General features: G+C 41.3%; 1 protein-coding gene across 4 annotated transcripts in view; it reads right to left on the bottom strand.

Annotated features, from left to right (window-relative positions):
• The window catches only part of PLIN2 (perilipin 2), a 32,508-nt gene extending 12,760 nt beyond the window's left edge, over nt 1-19,748 (bottom strand). The window contains exons 1-4 of one of the 4 annotated variants that reach the window (XR_013994565.1): nt 3,999-4,247; nt 2,909-2,963; nt 2,630-2,825; nt 686-768 (exon numbers count right to left, since the gene is read on the bottom strand). Coding sequence is in view for 3 of the 4 variants with exons in the window: in XM_081067815.1 (XP_080923941.1) it covers nt 686-768; nt 2,630-2,825; nt 2,909-2,938 (309 nt within the window). In the remaining variant the exon portion in view is untranslated. Of the gene's footprint in view, nt 1-685; nt 769-2,629; nt 2,826-2,908; nt 2,964-3,958; nt 4,271-19,282 lie in introns of those variants that run through there. The other 3 variants (XM_081067815.1, XM_081067813.1, XM_081067814.1) reach the window with 3 other exon arrangements.
• Nucleotides 19,749-20,771: the final 1,023 nt, after the last annotated feature.

The raw sequence follows: 20,771 nt of genomic DNA, 5'->3' as shown, positions 1-20,771 counted from the left end.
CTGGGAGAGAGTTACTAAGAGTTGTTGAGCCTCAATTTCCTTATTAGGTATATTTGCTGTACCTGCCACCACTCGAGGGTTGTTGGAGGAGCAGATGAGATAAACAGATATAGGATTTGTCAAGGTTTCATTTTTTTAAAACGAGATGAACCTATAGAAAGGTACAAGGAGTACTCCAGAGAAGAATGGCATTTTCCATGTTGACATGCTTATACCGAAAGCAGCTCATGAATGCCTACGAGCATAAACAGAGGTACCATACACACCTGGCTCCAAACATAGCCCCAGAAGGCCAACACATAGGCAGAAATGCCTATTCTCCATCCTACTGGATGTGCTCTCAGATACCACGTGAGCAAAGGTTCTATATACCACCTCTGCATTTATCCAGTACCACATGGGAATCAGTCATTTGAGAGAGCAATTTCTTCTGCGGAAGCAAAGCCACAAATGGACAGAGATCAGACTAAAAGTACTCTAGTCCAAAGGTGGGTAGCTCATCTCTGCTCTTAGACATAACCTGACAACAACTCAAGAAGGAGTAGCCATTACTCTTTCAAAAATACATCCAGATTGAAGGAACAATTAAGTATTTCCTGTTTATGGCATGCACCACCTGTACTAAACAGATAGGACAAGAAAATATGCGAGACGGAAAGCCTCAGCACTCTTGTCCCAAGCTCACCTGGTTTGTTGGCTGATTCAGAATAGGCAGTTTCTCCTCGATCCTGTCTAGCCCCTTGCAGGCATAGGTATTGGCAACGGCAACTAAAAGAATTACAAATGAGGAAAATGTTAACGGTGTAGACATAGATTGAATACCTATTATGATACATTTAGTGTTATAAAAAACAGCAAGAATGTTGATCCTCAGAATGTATTGCCTAGTCACTAGCTCAGACAGGAAGAGGGTTGGCAGGATGCAGGCAACTTTTTTCTACTGATATGGAAATAAGGTGGGGGGAGCAGCAGGCAAAAGAAGAGATAAGCCAGGTAGGAAGCTGGCTGGGAAGATTCTTCCTCATCAACGAGCCCCTAAAGTTGATGCCAAGAGAAGCCAAGCTTCACCTGAACCCTCCTTCAGGGAATAAGGCATCTGAAAAAACCTCCAAATTAGCACTTCCATGCTAGTTTAACCCCTACCTACACTTAATTCAGTAAGTGGCAATAGAGATTGCCTATAGAGACCTATAGAGATTTGTTTCACTGCTCTATTTTGCATTATCACCAGGAAACAGTATGCTAACAGAACCCTGGGTCTCCCTAACATGGCCTACATTTTCGTCCAAGCTTCCTCCTAAGGATGATCAAGCCAATCAGTAGTCCCAAATTCACTTGGGAAGTAGCAGAGCTGGAAAACTCTACAGGTTTATCCTCCAAAAAGCTCATGATTTAACCATTGGGAGGATTTAAACTTATTATTGGGAGGATTTAACCATTGGGAGGATTTTGTTATTCAAAAATGTTCATAATGTGAAGAAACGTCATATACTGCTCGTGGAAATGTAAAATGATAAGCCACTTTTGAAAAGTCTGGCAGTTAAAAGCTTAAAAGTTATTACATGACCCAGCAATTCCACTCCTAGCTATATACCCAAAATAACTGAGTATATCCACACAAAAACTTGTACACAAGTATTCACAGTAACATTCATTATTCATATCGGCAGGGGAAGTAAAAGCATCCAAATGTCCATCACCTGATGAATGAATAAAATATGATCTATCCACACAATGTAGTATTATTCCACAATAAAAAGGAACAGAGTATTGATATGAGGCTACAACATGGCTGAACCTTGAAAACATGCTACGTTAAAGAAGCTAGTCACAACACATATTCTATGATTCAGTTTATATTAAATGTCTAAGATAGGCAAACCTATAAAGACAAGAAGTAGATTAGCAGTTGGGGGGGACAGGGTAAGGAAAAGGGGAATGACTACTAATGGGCATAAGGTTTCTTTCTAGTTTTTTAAAAATTGTGAAATATACATAAGCGTCACCATTTTTATTATTTTTAAGTGTACAATTCAATGACATTAAGTTCATTCACAATGTTGTACGACTATCACCACTATCATTTTCAGAACTTTTTCATCATCCCAACAGAAACTGGTAGGACGTTCCGTTCTGGGGTGATAAAAATGTTCTAAAAATTGATTTTTGGTGATGCCTGCATGACTCTCTGAATACACTAAAATACCACTGAATAGTACATGTTAAGTGGGTGAATTGTATTTTGTGTTAATTATAGCTCAATTTTTTTTTTTTTGTAAGAAAAGCAGTCTGATGTCCACTGCCTGCGCCCAAGGAAGTCAGTTATTTCAGTTTACCCACTGTCTTATTCTTGTGATCTCAGATGCCAACATAAAAGCATCTTTGGGGAATTTTTTTAAAGTATCATGAACATCCGCCATTGCTATGAAGCAGACCTCCTGTAACAATGAAGGTCACCTGGCAGTTTCTAGACAAAGGCAGTATGTGCCATAGGAAAAGCTAAGGATTCCCTGAAGTTGCCGCTGTGTGTTCAGGGCATTCCATTGGCATTCATGATCTTCAAAGCAGCTTCAGGCTCACTCCTGACCAGTCCCTTGGACTAAACCTCAAGGGGGAAATCAGAACTCACTTTGTGGCTCTAGCTTCTGGATGATGGGCAGAGCGCTCATCACAGCCACCGAGGTGATGGTCTTCACGCCCTTCTCCGCCATCTCACACACAGACTTCAAGTAGGGAAACTGGTCCTTTGTACTGAAGTAAGCCGAAGAGACCAGATCATATGTGGAGCTCACCAAGGGTAAGTTGGCCACCCTAGTCACCACGCTCTGCAACCAAGCAAGGGGGAGGGTTAATGTCTCAACACATGGGGAGGGAAAGGAATCAAGAAATCACAATTTAAAATTCATACCGGTTGTGAATCAACTGCAACAGGTGCCATTTTTCTTCCTGGAGAAAGAAGAAATCTGCGGAAGAGAAATTTATTTCAGGACTTTGGGATAAGACGCTCCCCAGATTTATTTCCCAACCCAAGCAAATTTCTAGAGAAAAAAATCAAGGTGAGGAGTCTTCTTCTGCACTGCTTCCCACCTTCAAGCTCTGAGCACTCTCCCCCTAAGCAAACACCTTCAGAGGCAAGATTTCAGAGCTCCTGTGTACATTTCCAATAGAAAAGAGACTTTGTAGGGAAAAGCAAAGTTGTTGATATATTTGTCTTGTTTCTCCACCAGGAAACTAGGAATGCCTTTTGAAGGGGAATATCTGTTCACAAAAATGCTAAACAAGTTAAAATCCATGTTAAAACTGCACAGAGATTTCAAGCAGAAGACATCTTGGACAGTCAGGACTATCAACTTGGAGTACTTTAGGGGGAATTGATTCCTTCCTTGTCAAGAGTGAAACCAGTTTTGTGGTGACTAAGCACGGAGGAAGGAGGTGTTCCGAGGAATTGAGAAACATTTCAGAACATTTTTAAATGTAAATTTAGTGTCTCCAAAGACCCACATACAGGCAAAACTGCCTAATGCTAAACAGCAGAGCTGGGAAGATACAAGAACCAGCACATCCCGCTATCCACTCCCTCCGGCCCAATCAGTTCACCCTCTGGCCACCAAGGGTCCCAATTCTACAAGAAATAAGAACCGCACTGAGGGCGGAAGTCAAGCGCCAGCATCGACTGCCCCACTGTCACTGCGTACCCCGTAAAATTCTGCTTTAAGACTATGTTCTAACGCATTTCTTTTTAAATAATGTCCTTTCGGGACAAATGGAAAATGTTACCCGGCAACCAAGCCAAAAAGCTACAAAGGTACTAGAGCAGCTAGCGTTCAAGACTCAAGGAACAAAAGCCAGGGTCGAAAGCGCAGGCCCAGGGAACCGCCCCTTCCCAGACAGGGCCCAGGGGCGGAGAGGCCCCACGGGCTAAAACCCCCGCCTTCCAGCCTAGACCCCCTCGGGATACCCGGGCCAGCTCGCTGGTAACAGAGGGGGAGCGCACCCACCGACCGACAGCACCAAAGAGGCGAGAATCCGGGGAGATGCGCTAGGCCAGCTCCGGCAACACCAAGGGCGTTTCAAGAGTACGGCACTCGGACTCCGCGGCTATATATCCCGCCCTGCTCCGCCCCCCGCCCCCCGCCCCTCCGCAACATGTGACCGGCAGCTCGGGACCCGAAACGCCCAGCGGCCAGGCTCGAGTCTCGCGCTCGGCAGCTTCCCGGCCCATTCCCCGCGCCGCCTCCCCGCGCACCGCCTCCCCCCGCGCCGGGGCCCCGCCCCCAGGAGTGGGGGCCCTTTTTCTGGATGAAGGGGTGGGGGTGCTCTGATTTCGGGGTCCTAGAAGGGCCGTGGCAAAAGTGCGGCTGGCGCCCGGGTTAGCTGTAGGGCTTTTGCAAAAGAAAAGTGGAGGAGTGGCGCGGACCAATTAACACTAACCTGATTACCATCAGTTCTCAAAATAGAACTGTTTTTAAAAATGGAAACAGATTCCAGATTTATTTTTAGCAAACAAGTAACTTTTAAAGTTTCGTAAAATTCTAACCGACGGACCTATAGAGATTTGCTTCACTGCTCTTTTGACTTTAAAGTCAATGCCTCATACATATTTCTAATTTAAAGTTGAATCAGAATTTACCGAAAGGGCTTTGAATACCTTTAGTTGGTCCCCTTAATTTTTTTCTCCGAAAAACCAACCCAAATCACACCCGGCTGACAGCTGCCTATGCTTATTTTGCAAAGTGGCCTTTTTTCTTTTTTTAAGTTGTGGGCTACGCATTTTATTTTTAAAAATAAACTTAAATCATCAACATCTGAGTCCCAGTTTTTCTTGTGTAACATTTTCCGGAACTTCAACCTCATTATTTGAGCAAACATGTTGTGCAAACGCCCCGGGCGAGGTAGGTGTTCTGTAGACTTCTCCCCGAGGGAGTGGCGGGGAATCTCCAGGTGGCTTAGCCACCCGCCTCGGCCTCCCGGATCTCTCTCTCCCGGGAAGGTAAACTAGACTGGACACTGGGGAGGTAGGAAGGGGAACCAGTGCCTGGAGCAGCTGCCAGCTCCTTCGCCTCCAAAAAGCAGAACTAGGGGAGATGGCGCTGGCGCTGGGAGACCGTCTTTGTTTGCCAAGCTACGGAGTTTGAATTGTGGAAAGCCCTCAAAAACCTTCACCTCAAATACTTAACTAATGTTGCATGGACATATGTACTGTTTATCATATTTAAAGTTCCAAACTGACCCGTTAAAAATGAGTTTCAAATACACGACTGAATACATCTATCGGCCCTCCGTAAGGAAAAACAATTATGGCATTTCTACCCGCTCCCCACGTAACTCAAAATTCTAAACCATAAAATAAATGTTAGGAAGTCCATACAAAGTTCTGGTTTTCTCCCCCAGTATTCAATGCTTTAAGCAATCAAAGTATTACTTTCTTGTTTACTTTTTGGTGCTCTGGCTTTGTTGGTGCTCTAAGGAGAAGTTTGGTGTGCCTGTCGTTCCTTAATTCATCACTGACACAGGAATGTACGGAATTTTGAGTAATGATCGTAGTTTTTTTTTACTTCTCTTTAATCTGACCTCTTAGTTTACAACAGAAAACTCTTGCCCTTTCACTCACAAATGTCCCCATCTTTTCCCTTCTTGTTTTAAATCTGTGAGTCACTTGTCCTTTTTAGGAATGAGCAAGCTTCCTTTTGTTTTTCTATTACTTACCTCTTTGAAAGAGAGGGCTCTAGGCACTAATGTTGGGGGCGAATTCTCCCAGCTCACAGAGAATAAAGCGCACCAAATTCAGCACTTGCAATTCTTTCTCATCTTGGTGTGTCTGAGAAAGTGGAGCTGGTGGCAAAAGTAATACCCAAGTCCTCCAGGTGATTCTGATAGTCTCTAGGGAACCATTGTTTTACAGAAGCGTTTTTTCATAGTTTGGTATGGGAACTAGTGCATCAGATTCACCCAGCATGCTTGTTAAACATCCTGCTTCCTACCCCCAGACTTTATAAATCAGGATCTACAGAGGGTGAGGCCCAGGAACCTGCATTTTAAACAATACCCCTTTTTGAGCACCGCCACGTTTTACTCTTCACAAAGCACTTTCACGTATTCCTCAGATTTTAACCTCACAAAAGCTTGGAAACAATGGAATGGGGATTGTTACTCCCATTTTAATAATGAAGAAACAGCCTCAGAGAAATTATGGGATTTCCCCACAGTGTTATGACTGATTAAGCCGCACGCTAGGCAAGACTAGATCCCAGGGGCATGACCTGGGCTAGTTACCTAATTTCTCTCTGCCTTAGTTTCCTCATCTATCAAATGGAAATAATATTCCTTCATGTTCTAGGTAAAGGGTATATGGGTGTTTATTGTAAAACTTCTTCAATTTGGGGGAGGGGGGCTTAAAATATTTCAAAATAAAAGTTGAGGATATTATATTATACAGCAATGAGAAAGAATGAACAGACCTTTAAGTAACTATATGCAATGTAATGTAACTGAAAGAAGCTGCATACAAATAATACTATATAGAACAAACTAAACTCTACTGTCAGAAGTAAAAGTGGTAGTTGCTTTGGGGGGTGGGGAGGAAGAGTGACTTGATAGGGCCCCAAGCAGCTGTTTGTTTGCTGGTAATTTTCCCTGGGTGCTACTTACGTGTGTGGCTCTTTTTGTGAAAATTCATTAAACTGTACACTGACATATAGTTTGTTATATGTATGCTATACTTCTATAAAAGAAAGCTTTTGAAAAGTTGAGCAAAGAAAAAATCGTGGTGCTTACTTCATAAGATTTTTGTGAAGATTAAATGAATCAATACACTCAACCGTTAGAATAATGCCAGGTACATAGAAATGGTACCAGTAGCTATTGTTGTTTTCTGGACATACCCAGAGCCTTTTTGCCCAAGAGAGCCTTGCTGGGCATTGGACTAACGAGAGCTCAGCTCACAGGGGAAGTAAAATGGGTGCTAAGGGACCAAGAAATACCCCAGGCCCTTCCTAGTCTTCCTTCCAGAACTACCAAGTACGGGAGACCCTGTGGATAAAGACACATTTCCGGAAGGCAGTTTTTGGAGGTGTTAACCCACTGCCTTCTCAGACCACCAGTGCTCTGATAACAAACGCTTATTCGATGACCCCCAAATAAATAATTAATAAAATAAATAAAGACACATTGCCTAGAATTTGTAGCAATTCAACTTTCTTTGGGTATATTATTAATATAAAGTAATAGTGAAATAGCAAGAAAAAATCTGGCAGACATTTCCTCTCCCAGAGGCAGAGTAAATTCCTCCTTCCCCCCAACACACCCCCATCTTTACTTCCCTTATCCATAAACACTATGTGTGTGCTCCAGCTATATTCACCCGCATCCACTTCATACAGCTCTCTCTCCTCATCTCTCTCACTCTTTGGACATACCTTCATTCTCCCTGTCTGTATGCCCATTGTAGGGAAGGAAGAAACTTTCCTCTACCCTCAAGGTTCTTTCAGTTGGTCTAATAATCAAATAGACATGAGACAGATTAGCAAGAGAAAATAACCACATTTAATTACATGTATATGTATGGGAATCCTACACACATGAGCGAGTCAGAGAGCACACGTACATGAAAGGTTCAGGGACAGAAAGTTAAAATGAGGTATACATGGCATTCTGAGATAAGGATGAGGTACGGTGCTTCGGGGGCTTCAAAGTATCATTGCAGAATGATAAGAAGAGCAGGTGTTTAGAAATTAGAAGTTTGCCTGCCCTACAAATAGGTCATAAAAAGTTATTTCTGGTGACATTCTTCTTATGGGCAAGGCCCCTAATTTAAATTCTTTAAGGGAGAGGTAAAAGTTTCTTGTGAGTCTATGACATTTGCTCAAAATAGTTCACATGCCAAAGTGACACATTTTGGCGAGGCCTGTTCTGAACCCCTCCACCGTCTGGCAAATTTTCCTCACACTCTGTATGACTCAAATCTTCACTTCCATGAGGTCTTTCAAAGCCTTAAGGCCACAAACCAGTAAGTGGCAGAACTGGGCCTCCAACCAGGCGCGTCTGACTCTAGAGTCTGTGCCCTACATCATTACTTGGCGTGTGCTCTTAGGTAATAAATACACTTGACTTCCGTAGGCCTAGAGCCTGTAAGATGAAGGAGTTATGTTATCTAGGGTTCCTTCCAGCTGTATTATCTTAATCCAAAAAACAATAATACTTGACATTGTTTATAGCTTACAATGCCCTTCCGATAAACATTATCTCAAACCAGACAGGTGCCTTTTCCTACTTCCTGGTCTTAAGACAGTCCCGTCCAAACACAGGGGAAATATTACTATGTTCATTTCTTCTTTTTACCTGAGCTTGAAATTAGATAAAGCTACTTTCTCATGAACCAAAGACAGAGATAATGGATCACAAAGTAATGAGTCATGAGGCCAGATGATTTCTGTTTTCACCAGGTCAAACTCAATGCAAACTTGTCACCAGCAGGAAGAATCTCTTGGATGACTCAATTGATCTTCCTTCCAAATCACCCCCAAATTTGACCCTCTGCCATTCTTCCTTTATTCCCTTCCAAATACCTAGGAGAGGAAAAGGCAATTCCTCTTTCACATGGACTTCATCTTGACTCAGTTTCCAAGCAGACCAACCTTCTTCTGTCCAACTGAACTTCATATCTTTTAGCCTACCATCACCCCTTCCCTTCTCTATCTTCTATCTGAAGTAGGTAACTGAAGTAGAAGCAATCAAAAGATATATCACACAAAATTTCAGATCTATTTCTCATCTAATGTGTTTTCCCATTCATCTTGGAGCTAGTTATAGGTTTGAAATTTTATAAACTGAAATTATCTTGGGCTGTCACGATTTCATGTACTTTCGTTCTCTTTAAGTGAATGCAATTATTAAATGAATTCATAATATCGCTTACTTTTTGTTAGTTATTTATATCTAATTTATTCTCCACCACACACAAAGGACTTACATTGCCTTAAAATTCATAGAATACAGTAAGAATAAATTTTAAATAAGAAAAAGAAGTCCAAGAAAAATTAATATGAAGCTTACTGTTTCTATGTTGCCATCATCATGTCAGGGAATTAATGTTCACAATAGGAGGAACTCAGTCATTCAACAAGGATGAAGAAACAGTTCCTAAAATAGTAATCTATGTGTACAGACAAGATGCTGCACTAGAGCTTATCAATTACTACAAGGTATTTTGTACTTTCTTACTGTAATATAATACTATGGGGAAAAACATTGACTTTGAAATCAGAGTCCTAGCTTTTTTGTTTCCAGCATTATTGAGATACAATAGACATACTTGTATAACATTGTGTAAGTTCAAGGTGTACAACATAGTGATTTTACATAGTATATGTATATATTGAAAAAGGATTACCACAATGAGGTTAGTTAATGGCATCTATCACCTTACATAGTTACAATTTTTGTGTATATTTGTGATGAGAACTTTTTAAATCTACTCTTTTAACAACTTTCAAATATAAAATATAGTCTTGTTAACTATAGTTAGATTACACCCCCAGAACTTATTCATCCTATAACTAGAAGTTTGGACAGAGTCCCAACTTTGAATCTATGCATACCATGGTAATAATGATAATACCTACCTCAAAGGATTATTGTGCAGAAGAATAAGATATTGTATATAAGGCCTCAAACATAACACCATGCAAATAGTAGATTAGCAAATGTCATCTCTTTCTCCTTTTAATTTTGCTTTTTTTGTGGAAAAATAAAGCTAACTAAATTCAGATCATCAGAGTTAATAGAATTTTAGAGCAGGAAGGAATCCTATTGATGGCCCCATCCAGTGGGTCTCTGTGTACGTGACAATGGCCTGGGGCACTTGTTAAAAACAGATTCTGGGGCCTCATCTCCAGAGATTCTAATTCACTTGGTTTAGGAAACAGTCCAGAAATGTTTAAAAAGTAGCCGAGGACATACTGATGCAGGTAAACCAAGAACTACATTTTAACAAACACTGCATTCACCAGACTCTTCTGAGGGAAAAAGCGGCTGAGTGATTCGCCCAAGGCACCACAGCTGGCAGAGCTGAAACCAGAATCTGAGATGTCTGACTCCATGGCCTATCCACGGTGTATAAGAAAATACAACTCAACAAGAAATCGGTTTCATAAAGAATTGCTCTTTAGGGGCGGCCAGATGGCTCAATAGGTTAGAGCATGAGCTCTTAACAAGGTTGCCGGTTCAATTCCCGCATGGGATGGTGGCTGCAACTGGACTTGGAGCTGAGCTGTGCCCTCCACAACTAGATTGAAGGACAACGACTTGATGGGCTCTGGAAAAACACTGTTCCCCAATTAAAAAAAAAAAAAAAAAAAGATTTTTTTTTTTTTTAAAGAATTGCTCTTTATAACCTATACTTATTAATTTACATTCTAACTCAAGCTTACTGGCCAATTCCCAACCTCAAGGCCTAAGAACCCCAAGAACAGAAGATTTGGGGGTTGCTAGAGCAGGGTAGTTTGTTTTGCAAGATGAATGGCCTTTGTCCTGGGTAACCTAAGCAGCTCTGCCTGGAGGCCATAGTCCACTGTGTGTCCAGGTCACTGACAATCAGGGCCTGACCATGGGAAAATCAAAGCGCGCAAAAATACTACCTGAGGGACCCTCACCTACTCTTTCAGCCCCTTTTCTCCTCCTTAGAGAACCCTCCTTTCCCTAGGTGCATTAATATTCTTTGCCTACTTTGAGTCTCTCTGCTGCAATATCCTCCCAACATACTCCAATCCTAACAAGCATGTGCTGTCAACTGAAAAGTCAAGCCCGACTTATAAATGAATTCAAACCAACACGCTAAAGACTAGTTTATTAAATCCCCTCTCCTAGGGACATTTAGAAGTTAATGTAAAAAATGTTTTAAACAATTTACAAATATTCAAACTAGGAAAGACATGCAATTCCTATTCTGTGTCTGACTCAAAAATCTCTTGTCCAAGGCTTCCGAGCTTGTAATGATAGAGTTGGGTCTATAACCTTGTTTTTTTAAATAAATTTTTATTGAGGAATATTGGGGAACAGTGTGTTTCTCCAAGGCCCATCAGCTCCAAGTCAGTGTACTTCAATCTAGTTGTGGAGAGCGCAGCTTAGCTCCAAGTCTAGTCGCCATTTTCTTTGTTGTTGTTGTTGTTGTTGTTTAAAGATTTTATTGGGGAAGGGGAACAGGACTTTATTGGGGAACAATGTGTACTTCCAGGACTTTTTTCCAAATCAAGTTGTTGTCCTTTCAATCTTAGTTGTGGAGGGTGCCGTTCAGCTTCAAGTTGTTGTCCTTTCAGTCTTAGTTGTGGAGGGCGCAGCTCAGCTCCAGGTCCGGTTGCTGTTGCTAGTTGCAGGGGGCACAGCCCACCGTCCCTTGCGAGAGTCGAGGAATTGAACTGGCAGCCTTGTGGTTGAGAGCCCACTGGCCCATGTGGGAATCGAACTGGCAGCCTTCGGAGTTAGGAGCACAGAGCTCTAACCACCTGAGCCACCGGGCCGGCCCCACCATTTTCCATCTTTAGTTGCAGGGGGTGCTGCCCACCATCCCTTGCGGCAACCTTATTGTTGAGAGCTCACACTCTAACCAACTCAGCCATCCTGGCCACCCCTCTGGAAACTCAGCAGCAGCTTGTTGTCTTCAATCTAGTTGTGGAGGGCACAGCTCACTGGCCCATGTGGGAATTGAACCAGGCCAGTTGTTCAGAGCTCGCGCTCTAATCAACTGAGACACCAGCACTCCATACAACCTTTGAAGACAAATTTCTTTTAGCTGTATCATGCTTTCTCTGAGGGAGAAATGTCTAAATGTCCCCAGTAAGTGTTTGTTAAATGAATGTTCAAATAAAGGGTAAGGGGGAATAAAACAGTAAGAAAGAAATAGAAAAAAACTAAGGGGAGGGGCATTTCCTTAGGGTACTAGAAAGGGATTGTACTTGGTAGATGAAAAAGAAGGCTACGTGAAGTTAAACAAGACTGCCCAAACAGACAAACATGCACACCCCTGGTCTTCCATATGCTACATATGTGTCAGTCCCAACGCTTGATCAGTTCCCAAAGGCCTGTGGATAACATGTTTATTTCTTTTCTGCTCTCTTTCTCAAGAATTAAGAATCCTAGGACTGGCCCGGTGGCTCAGGTGGTTGGAGCGCCATGCTCCTAACACCGAGGTTGAGGTGGCTGGTTCGATTCCAACGTGGGCCAGTGAGCTGCGCCCTCCACAGCTAATATTGTGAACAACAGCTCTCCCTAGAGCTGGGCTGCCATAAGCAGCCGGACGTTGGCCTAAGCTGCTGTATACTGCTGTGGGCTACCCAGTGCTGCCATGAGTGGTTAGTGGCCAGAATGAACGGCCCGCAGCCATCATGAGCTGCTGTGAGCAGCCCACCGAGAACTGGCAACCAACTGCCTCAGCCGGTAGGAGCGCAAGGCTCATAATACCAGCATGGGCCAGGGACTTGTGTCCTACACAACTAACTAGACCGAGAAACAACAGCTTGAACCAGAGCGGGGGACGGAGGTGAAAGAAAGGGAAAGAAAAAAAAGAATCCTAGTCAGGTCGTTTTAATTGGGCACCAAAAAGCCCAAATGAGAACGCTAGAATTTTAGAGCAAAAAGAGACCCTACTGATTATTTAATCCAGTACGTAGGTCACTACATGCTCGTGTGTGCATGCAAGTGTCCAGGGGCCCAGGTCCTCAGCCAAGTGCCTTCTCAGGTGGCTGCTTCAGCAGTTTTGTTGGAGGCAGGAGCTATGGGCAGCGACCTTTGGAAGCTGTCCTTTTGGCCTGGCTTCATTTTGTGAACACACTTAATCCTTCTTTTTCTCTGAGTCCTCCTATAAGTCAAGAGCACGGTGGGAAGTAGGGGTGGGAGAGGAGTGATTTAGTTTTGGTTTTTAAGTATGTTAATTTTAGGAAGATGACTAAACCAAATGTTTCAGGAGTGAATTAATTACTATATTCACTGTCAACATCCACATTCCAGCTCTGGAATTGGATTTGGCAAAGATTCTCTTCTTAGGCTGCCTTCTGACAAAGGCAATATTAGCAGTCTTTAATGACTCAACAAGCAACTGTGGAAGTTGGGGAAACATGACTTTACCGATCAGAGCCAGTGCCATTTCCAGATTTATCCCATCTCTGAGCTGCACAATAGAACCCTCAAGGTCAGGATCAATTCTTCCCACTGTGAGTCATTGCTTTTATCTAAGCCAATTAATAGAAGTTCCACATTTGATTTAATATTTCATTAAAGAAAAATTCAAAAAGCTTCACTAAGTACAGACAGAGGGCGATATCATGATCCAAAGTTCAGCAGATATTCAGAGCCACACTAATACAAATGTTATGAAATTCATCAAGAATTCAGAGTTTATGTTCTAAAATTTAAGAGGACCATACTGCTATTAAGTAATCCTGTTATCATTTTAACATATTTGTGTAAAAAAAAACACAACTAATCACCCTGTCTTTGATGTTGTTCGAATGTTAGGGCACTGACATGAAAAAATAAAAACTAGGTATGTGACACAGAATTAAGCTTGTGAGAATGGCATCTAAGGTGGCAATATCACTTTCCAAACTCCAGGAATTTTCATGTTTGTCTTCTGCTATCTAGAAGAAGAAAGGAAAGACCATTTTGTTGAAACTGAAATACAAATCAGCTACCTACTGTTCCCCCATTTACATTGATCACTTAGATTCTGATTAGATACTACTAATAGGAAGGTGTTGGAATACTACTCAAAAACACTCCCCTTAACCTTACATTAAGGAGCTTCAGGCTGGCCTTACAGGTCACAAGATATAATGTTGGAAATGCAGACAAATAACTAAATCCATATGTAGCTACGTAATATAGAACTGCATTAAACTGAATGTCATACATATAGTATATTCTAGTTTTTTATTCCTCCTCCCACTCTACTCCTCTTACATTATTTTTGCTTCTCAAACCTCTCAACCTCTTAGAGTTGAGAGGAAACCACATAGAGCACTTAGTTTGCTCAATGTTTTGAAAATGAGAGATATTGGAAGGGAGAGGAGGTTGGAAATAAATGGGATTTTCTTTACTGAAGTATCATTTTGTTTTTTGATCAATAAAGACTATTACCTTACTATAAAATAACATTTTGTTTGATTATAAAAATAATATATGAAAAATGTAACATATGCATATTGAAGAAAAAATAAACATGAAAGAAATAATACTGGTAATCATCACCCAAAACTGTATATTGTTGGTACTTTGGATTATAGCATTCCCATATTTTTTATTTTTTCTAAGAAAGTGTATCTAATCTTACATTTTTATAAAAGTGAATTTATTTTATCAATACTATTCCGTAGCTTACTTTTTTCACTCAATATATCATGAACATTAAATATTCTGCAATTATGTGTCCAGGTTGGCTGTTTACCCAGTCACCCACATGACTCCAGGCTAAGCAACCTGAGTCTTTATTGGAATATATCTCTGAAGACGAAAGACTTAGAAATACTCAAAGAGGGAATACAGAAACAACTTGGTTTGAAATTTAGGGGATAGAAATGTTATAGCCCACTTAAGGATTGTTGTGACACAGCAGCCTAGCAGACTGTCCCCCTCACCCCCGTGTCTTTCCTTGAGGAAAGAAAAGTCTGTGAGACTGTGCCCTTTTAGGACTTTGCTTATCTCAATGTTTTACACCTCATGTCTCTCTATCTAGTCTCTAAAAGAGAGTTTGAAGCCAATGACGAGTAAGATTCCCCATGGAGGAGGAGGGGAGGACACAACTCAAGCCAGACGGAACCCGTGGAGACCCCCAATGAGCTGCCTTAGAAAGATCTGGGAAAGGGCCTTGTCTCCCCTTCCGCCTGCCTGGGAAAAGCCGCTGCTGACTCTGGCCTAATTGGGAGAAAAGTCTTTAGAGTGATAAGATTAAGCTCTCTGCTCAGCTCTGTGAAACAATTTCGACATGTAATATATGTCCCTTAAAGGAGTTGCATACCTCACCTCAAGGACTTTCTGCTTCGGCTGTTTGAAGATCAACATAATTGGTTTGGGTTTTTTTATAACGTGATAAACGAGTCCCACAAACCGTGCCAGAAAAACACTACTACTCCCTTGTTTTGTATACTTATCAATAAAAACCTCCAGTCAGCTCAAATCTGGGCTCCAGTCTTTCAGAACTGTGAGACCCTTGGCCTTCTGAGATTTAACTGCATTAAGTCTCTGTTTCTTTCTTTCTTAAAAACTTAACCCAAAGCCGCCCCTTCTCGCACCCTCACTGCCCATGTTGCGCTGGATGCGACACAGGATCAAACTAAAGCAGCACTAATCAAGGTCCACGGACTTTGCCATGTGCCTCAGTATAAAGCTCTTTTTTAAACATAACCTTCTTCCCAAACTGTAAGTAAAAAAGAATGCCACTTGACAAAATGTATATTTAAACAACCAAAGCAAACTAATTTGTCTGCTTCTCAATCTGTAGTTAATAGAATGCATTTTCATACTTTCACAAAGAAATCTTATAGTTCTCAGTGTCTTTATCCAGAAGATAAGGATCTAGATTGCTAAAACTGCCAAGGTTGCAGTTAGGATTGAATAAAAATAATTCATGGTCAAATGTTTTTGAAAAATACAAGTAAAAAAGTATTTCTGCAAAGAAAAAAAAAAAGAGAGAAAGAAACAAACACCACAGCTATCCCTAAGTTGAAATAAAAGGAAAACTCTCGTGGAACTATAAAATATCTATTTATTGAAAGCTTATTAAAGTAGAGGGATTTTAAAAGGAAGTATACCAATATGTTAATTCTAGCTATCATTTGGTAGAAGGATTACAGCTCATTTTTCTTATTATTTATCTCTGTTCTCTAAAATGAACGTACGTTACTTATGACAGAATAAAAAGATTTTTTAATGAAGATTTTTATTAGATTATACATACTTAATGCTCAAAAAACTAAACAACCAGTCAGAGTTGTCACCAATGATTACTAACTTCTACCCAGCAGCTTGATTACAGACAACCAGTAAATGGGTGCAACTCACCTGTTCTAGAAAATCCAACTGTGCACTTTTACACATGTACCTGAGTCAATACCTCCCACAGCTGCTTGGAGATGGCCAGTTAGGGAATCTCAAAATGGCAAGTCTGATTCATGAACCGAGACATTATCTCTCAAATGTTCTGTAAAAGTGTGGGTGTGGGCGTGGGTGTGGGAACACCACTGAGCAGAGGTGGCTGTACTATCACAGGACCCATTCCTAATCACCTGCTGAGCCACTGCACCTGCTTTCTCAGAGCAACACACATCTCCAGCTACAATCTCGGAAACTGTGTGGTAGGTGGTACATTCCCAAAGGCACACAGTTTCACTTCCATGAGGAGGTCCAAGTTTAAATTACAGGTTCCCAAACATTCATTCACAATGGCATTCTCAAGCCACCATTCCAGGGTATCCTTGCTGGCCATCTAAGACATGCCTCTTTCCCTTCGTGTGTTCCTAAGAACTTCAGAGATCCTTGGGCAGAAATAACACGTAGGTCACTAGGTTCTCTCAACAGCTCTCCAACAGATGAGTGAGTATGTAGTTCATGGCTCATAACCAGTTCTTCATTTTTATTTATTTATTTACTACTTTTTGGATAATTTTGATTAGGGCATCCTGGGATTCAACCAAATTTTAACATATTCATGTTAAAGAAATGATCTGACTACCTAATTCATAACACAATTTCTTATGAAAGATAAGAATCAAAAACTGAAGAGCATTTCCCAGAAAAGGATTAGGGGCAATTTCATCATATTTACATCACATTCTCTCTCTCTCTCTCTCTCTCTCTCTCTCTCTCTCTCTCTCTCTCTCTCTCTCTCTCTTTCTCTCTCTCTCTCTCAATCTGCCTCTCTCTCTCACATACACAAATATACACACAACTTGGTACACATACTCAAGGAACCTCTTCGTGGTGCAATTCTTAGGGAGTTAGAGATATTGCGTGTTAAAACACAGTCTGCTTTAAACTCACAAAGTATACCATCTTGAGAGACATACCAAATAATTGGCAATGGGGATTTGGGGTAGACATATTATATGTTTCTTAAAACATTTGAAAATATTTAACGAGCCTGTATTTCTATTTCTGTAAGCATAAAGCATACAGAGAAAATTTAAAACAAAAAGCATCATAATGTGGGAAACTTGAAGCTTTCCCACTAAGATCAGGTGTAAGGTAAGGATGTCCCTTTTCACCATTCCTTTTCAACATTGTACTGAAAGTTTTAGCTAATGCAATAAGACAAGACAAGACAAGAAAAGAAAAAGCATACAGATTGGGAAGGAAGGAATAAAACTGTCTATGTTCACAGATGATATGATAGTCTATGCTAGATACTGATTCAAACATGCTTGGATACTGATTCCTGCAAATCACCAGTCTGCTTACATACACAGTTCCTTAAAGATTTTCTTCATTTCTTCACCAAGTCCACTTTCCTTTGTACTTTCTGGATTTGACACTCTCCTCCCAATGTCCAGCCACACTTCCTATTTCCACAGGGACAGATGAGCAGGAGGTAAGCATTATAATATTCAGCCTGCTGCCCATGAGGGTTGCTTCCACAGCTTATTCGAATTGCTTCAAAACCCTCTTCACTGTTCTCACTCTGTAGCTCTTCTCCGTGCATCGTTTTAGGGTCAACCACTCCTAGAATACTGGTCTCTGAGAGGTTTCTGCTTTCTTTCCCAGCCAAGCAAGCATACTTTAGGAATGAATACTTAATTGTTCTGACAAAATAATTCTGTTTATTCAGAATGAACTCCTGATGGAGTCCTGGAAACTGATGCTAACAGTCAGCCATGTTGCTGCAAGACAATTCCAGGAAGAACCTAGAAGAGCCTGCTGATCCCTTTGACTCCTCCCCACCCTATGTTCAATGGTAACTTGTCCACAGCTTACAATGTCCCCATTCTCCTAATTCAACAGATTTAAACAGCATCCTCCTTAGACTAGCATTTGTGGGTTTTTGATATTGCCAGATTTGATTTGCCAGACTATAAGGGTTACCTGCAAATGTTAGTTCTTCTGGCCTACGTAAATTCCTAGAATCTCTAGGTTTGTTACCCTAGACAAAAAGAATAGGGCCGCAGGGAGACAGGAAGGAGGAAGGGAAGGAGGAAGTGCGAGAAACAAAGGAAAAGAGATGAGATTATTCTTAAAAGGTACAGCTACAGCTAATTAGGATGAATTATAATATCATTAGCATGGCAGCCCAAAAAAACCTCCACCCCTGTGTAGCCATGACAGTTTTGACAAGGGCCAAATAAGGACAAAAATCTCTCTTCCCCAGGGGAAGGAGCGGTCAGCAAGGACCCACCTGGGACCGCCTATAACACCACCCCTAAAACTTAAACATTTCGTGCCCTCATTCTAATAAAATCCTAAGCCTCTTTGTTCGTCGGTGCAGTTGCCCTCCTCCTGGCCTGCCCATTCCTGCTATTTTGGGAGTGTACTCTTTTCCTTTCCTTTAATAAATCCACTGCTGGCTTGGTTTTGTTCGCGTGACTTACTTAGTACATCCTTGAATTCTTTCCTGTGACGATACCAAGAACACGTTCTCCAGTAACAGGTTGGCCAGCATAATTATAAACCCCAGAGCATTAATAAGGACAATGGGGAAAGTAAAGCTGGAGAATGTAGAGGACAAATTATTAAACAAAGAACAATAACAACAAAAGAAACCTCAAAGCCTGCGTATAAATTAAATGGCGAGCTTTGTGAACTCAATCTTATAAATGTATGTAATTTAATAAAGCACAATTACATTTTTGACAAGATAAAATAACTTTCATTTATATGCCTATGAATGCCAGACACAATCACATACACATAAATATCTTTAATAATAAAGTACTGAAAATGATAGCAAGCTGATGGGGAAAAGGATGTGCCCATCTGGTGACTCAAATTGAAACGAAGTTCATGAAAAGAAAGACAACATAGTGCATTGATTAGAAGCACAGCCTGGAATCACTCAGACCTATGTTTTATGCCAAAACAGCATTGAACTTGCAGGAAATGCCTCTAAGAGGAAATCGGAGGGAGCCAGGAGAGGCTGGGAGAGCCATCAGACCGTGATGTGACTGGGCGTGAAGAAGAGAAGAAAAGAAGGAAGACTGGGCGGAAGCATGTTCAACTGCAGTATATGCTGAGGCAAGTTCAGCAAGGCTGTTGGGAAGCACTCAAGATATCAGAGGCATCCCACATCTCCAAAGAATTAGCCTACCTTAATATTCCTGGCTGCACTCCACCACCAGCCGAGAGCAACCCGTGGGTAGCATGGTCTTAGCTAGAACATATCGATGGACTTCAGAAAGCAGCAGTGGCCCTCAGTCAATTGCTTCGTGTATTTGGAAAAACATCTGAAAGGCATATCTCATGCCCATCACATTTAGTTTCCTCTTCAGTCAAATAGGACAAAACCCAATCCCATTTACCTCCTAGGGCAGTTGTTTGGCTCACAGGAGGCAATGTTTAGGAACACTTTGTAAATTGTAAAGTAAGGTATATGTAAACTATTATTTACACAGGACTATGCCACAGTTACGAGGCGCAGTTCTTCACTCCCTGTCTCTGCCTGCCTCCTCCTTTAAGGCAAGCCTGCAGCCATGGACCAGACCTCCAGTCTACCTCTGAATTCCTCATTCTTCTAGGCTTCCCAACTGAGTTCTTTCCTGAGCCCAGCCCTGTCTGGAAAGCAGGAATGGAAAATGCAGTCCCTTGGCTCATACTGAAAACGTCCTCAGGGAGACAGAGCCAGCTGGCTGCTGATAGGTCAGTCCAGCCCCACGATACTCCACTTCATGAAGCTGGACATTGACTCAGCTCACCCAGGGCCATGCACAGCCAGTTCAGGAACTTAACACTTATCATACTACTTGGAAAAGAGGCAGATGGTTAGACTCTGAGAGCTCTATGTTTGGTTTGTTTATTTTTAATATTTATTTTTGAATAGGTATTACATACTTTTCATCTGATATTCAAAACTTACAAGAGGGAACTCAGTGAAAGTCTCCCTACCGTTTATGTCCTCTAGCCACAAAGTTCCCCCTCCCTGGAGGGAACCAGTGTTATTACTTTCTTAAGTATCCTTTCAGAGATATTTTATATGTATTTATACTTTGCTGTTCAGACTAACCTAATGTTATTTAGATACATCGACTGTGTTCTAATTTTTCTCATTTCTACCTTATGGAAACCCTGAGCGATAGGAAGCATAATTTTTCAACATTATGAAGATTTTCAAACATATAGGAAAGTTGAAAGAATTGTTCCGTGAATACTCATACAATCACCACTTAAATTCTACAATTAATAATTTGCTATATTTGCTTTAGTGATTCCTCCCATTTTGTTACTGGGGAAACTGTGTCAGATGGTCTACGTAGTTTTAACGAAATTCACTCAGTTGACAGACACTGTGATGGTGCTTTTTCCAACCCATTACACTACTTTGCAAGGGGATAAAAGTATTTATGGTTTATTGCAAAAGCCTCACATGCTATCTTCCTTTCATTACTCTTTTTCTATTGCAGCATTTCAAGCAAGGTCCAAAGAGATTAAAGTTCCCTGAGAAGAATTTAAATCCAGTTTCTTGTGTCCAAATATGGTCTGCAGATAAGGCCCAAAGAACTCAAGTGCTCTTTTTCACTTGCAAATTCCCTGCCCTTTGGCCCTAACACCCCACGTGCTACTGCTCTCCCCGACAGACTTTA

The sequence above is a fragment of the Rhinolophus hipposideros genome (assembly GCF_964194185.1).
Source record: "Rhinolophus hipposideros genome assembly, chromosome: 11".
NCBI lineage: Eukaryota > Metazoa > Chordata > Mammalia > Chiroptera > Rhinolophidae > Rhinolophus > Rhinolophus hipposideros.
This window is presented reverse-complemented; position numbering and strand designations above follow the sequence as displayed.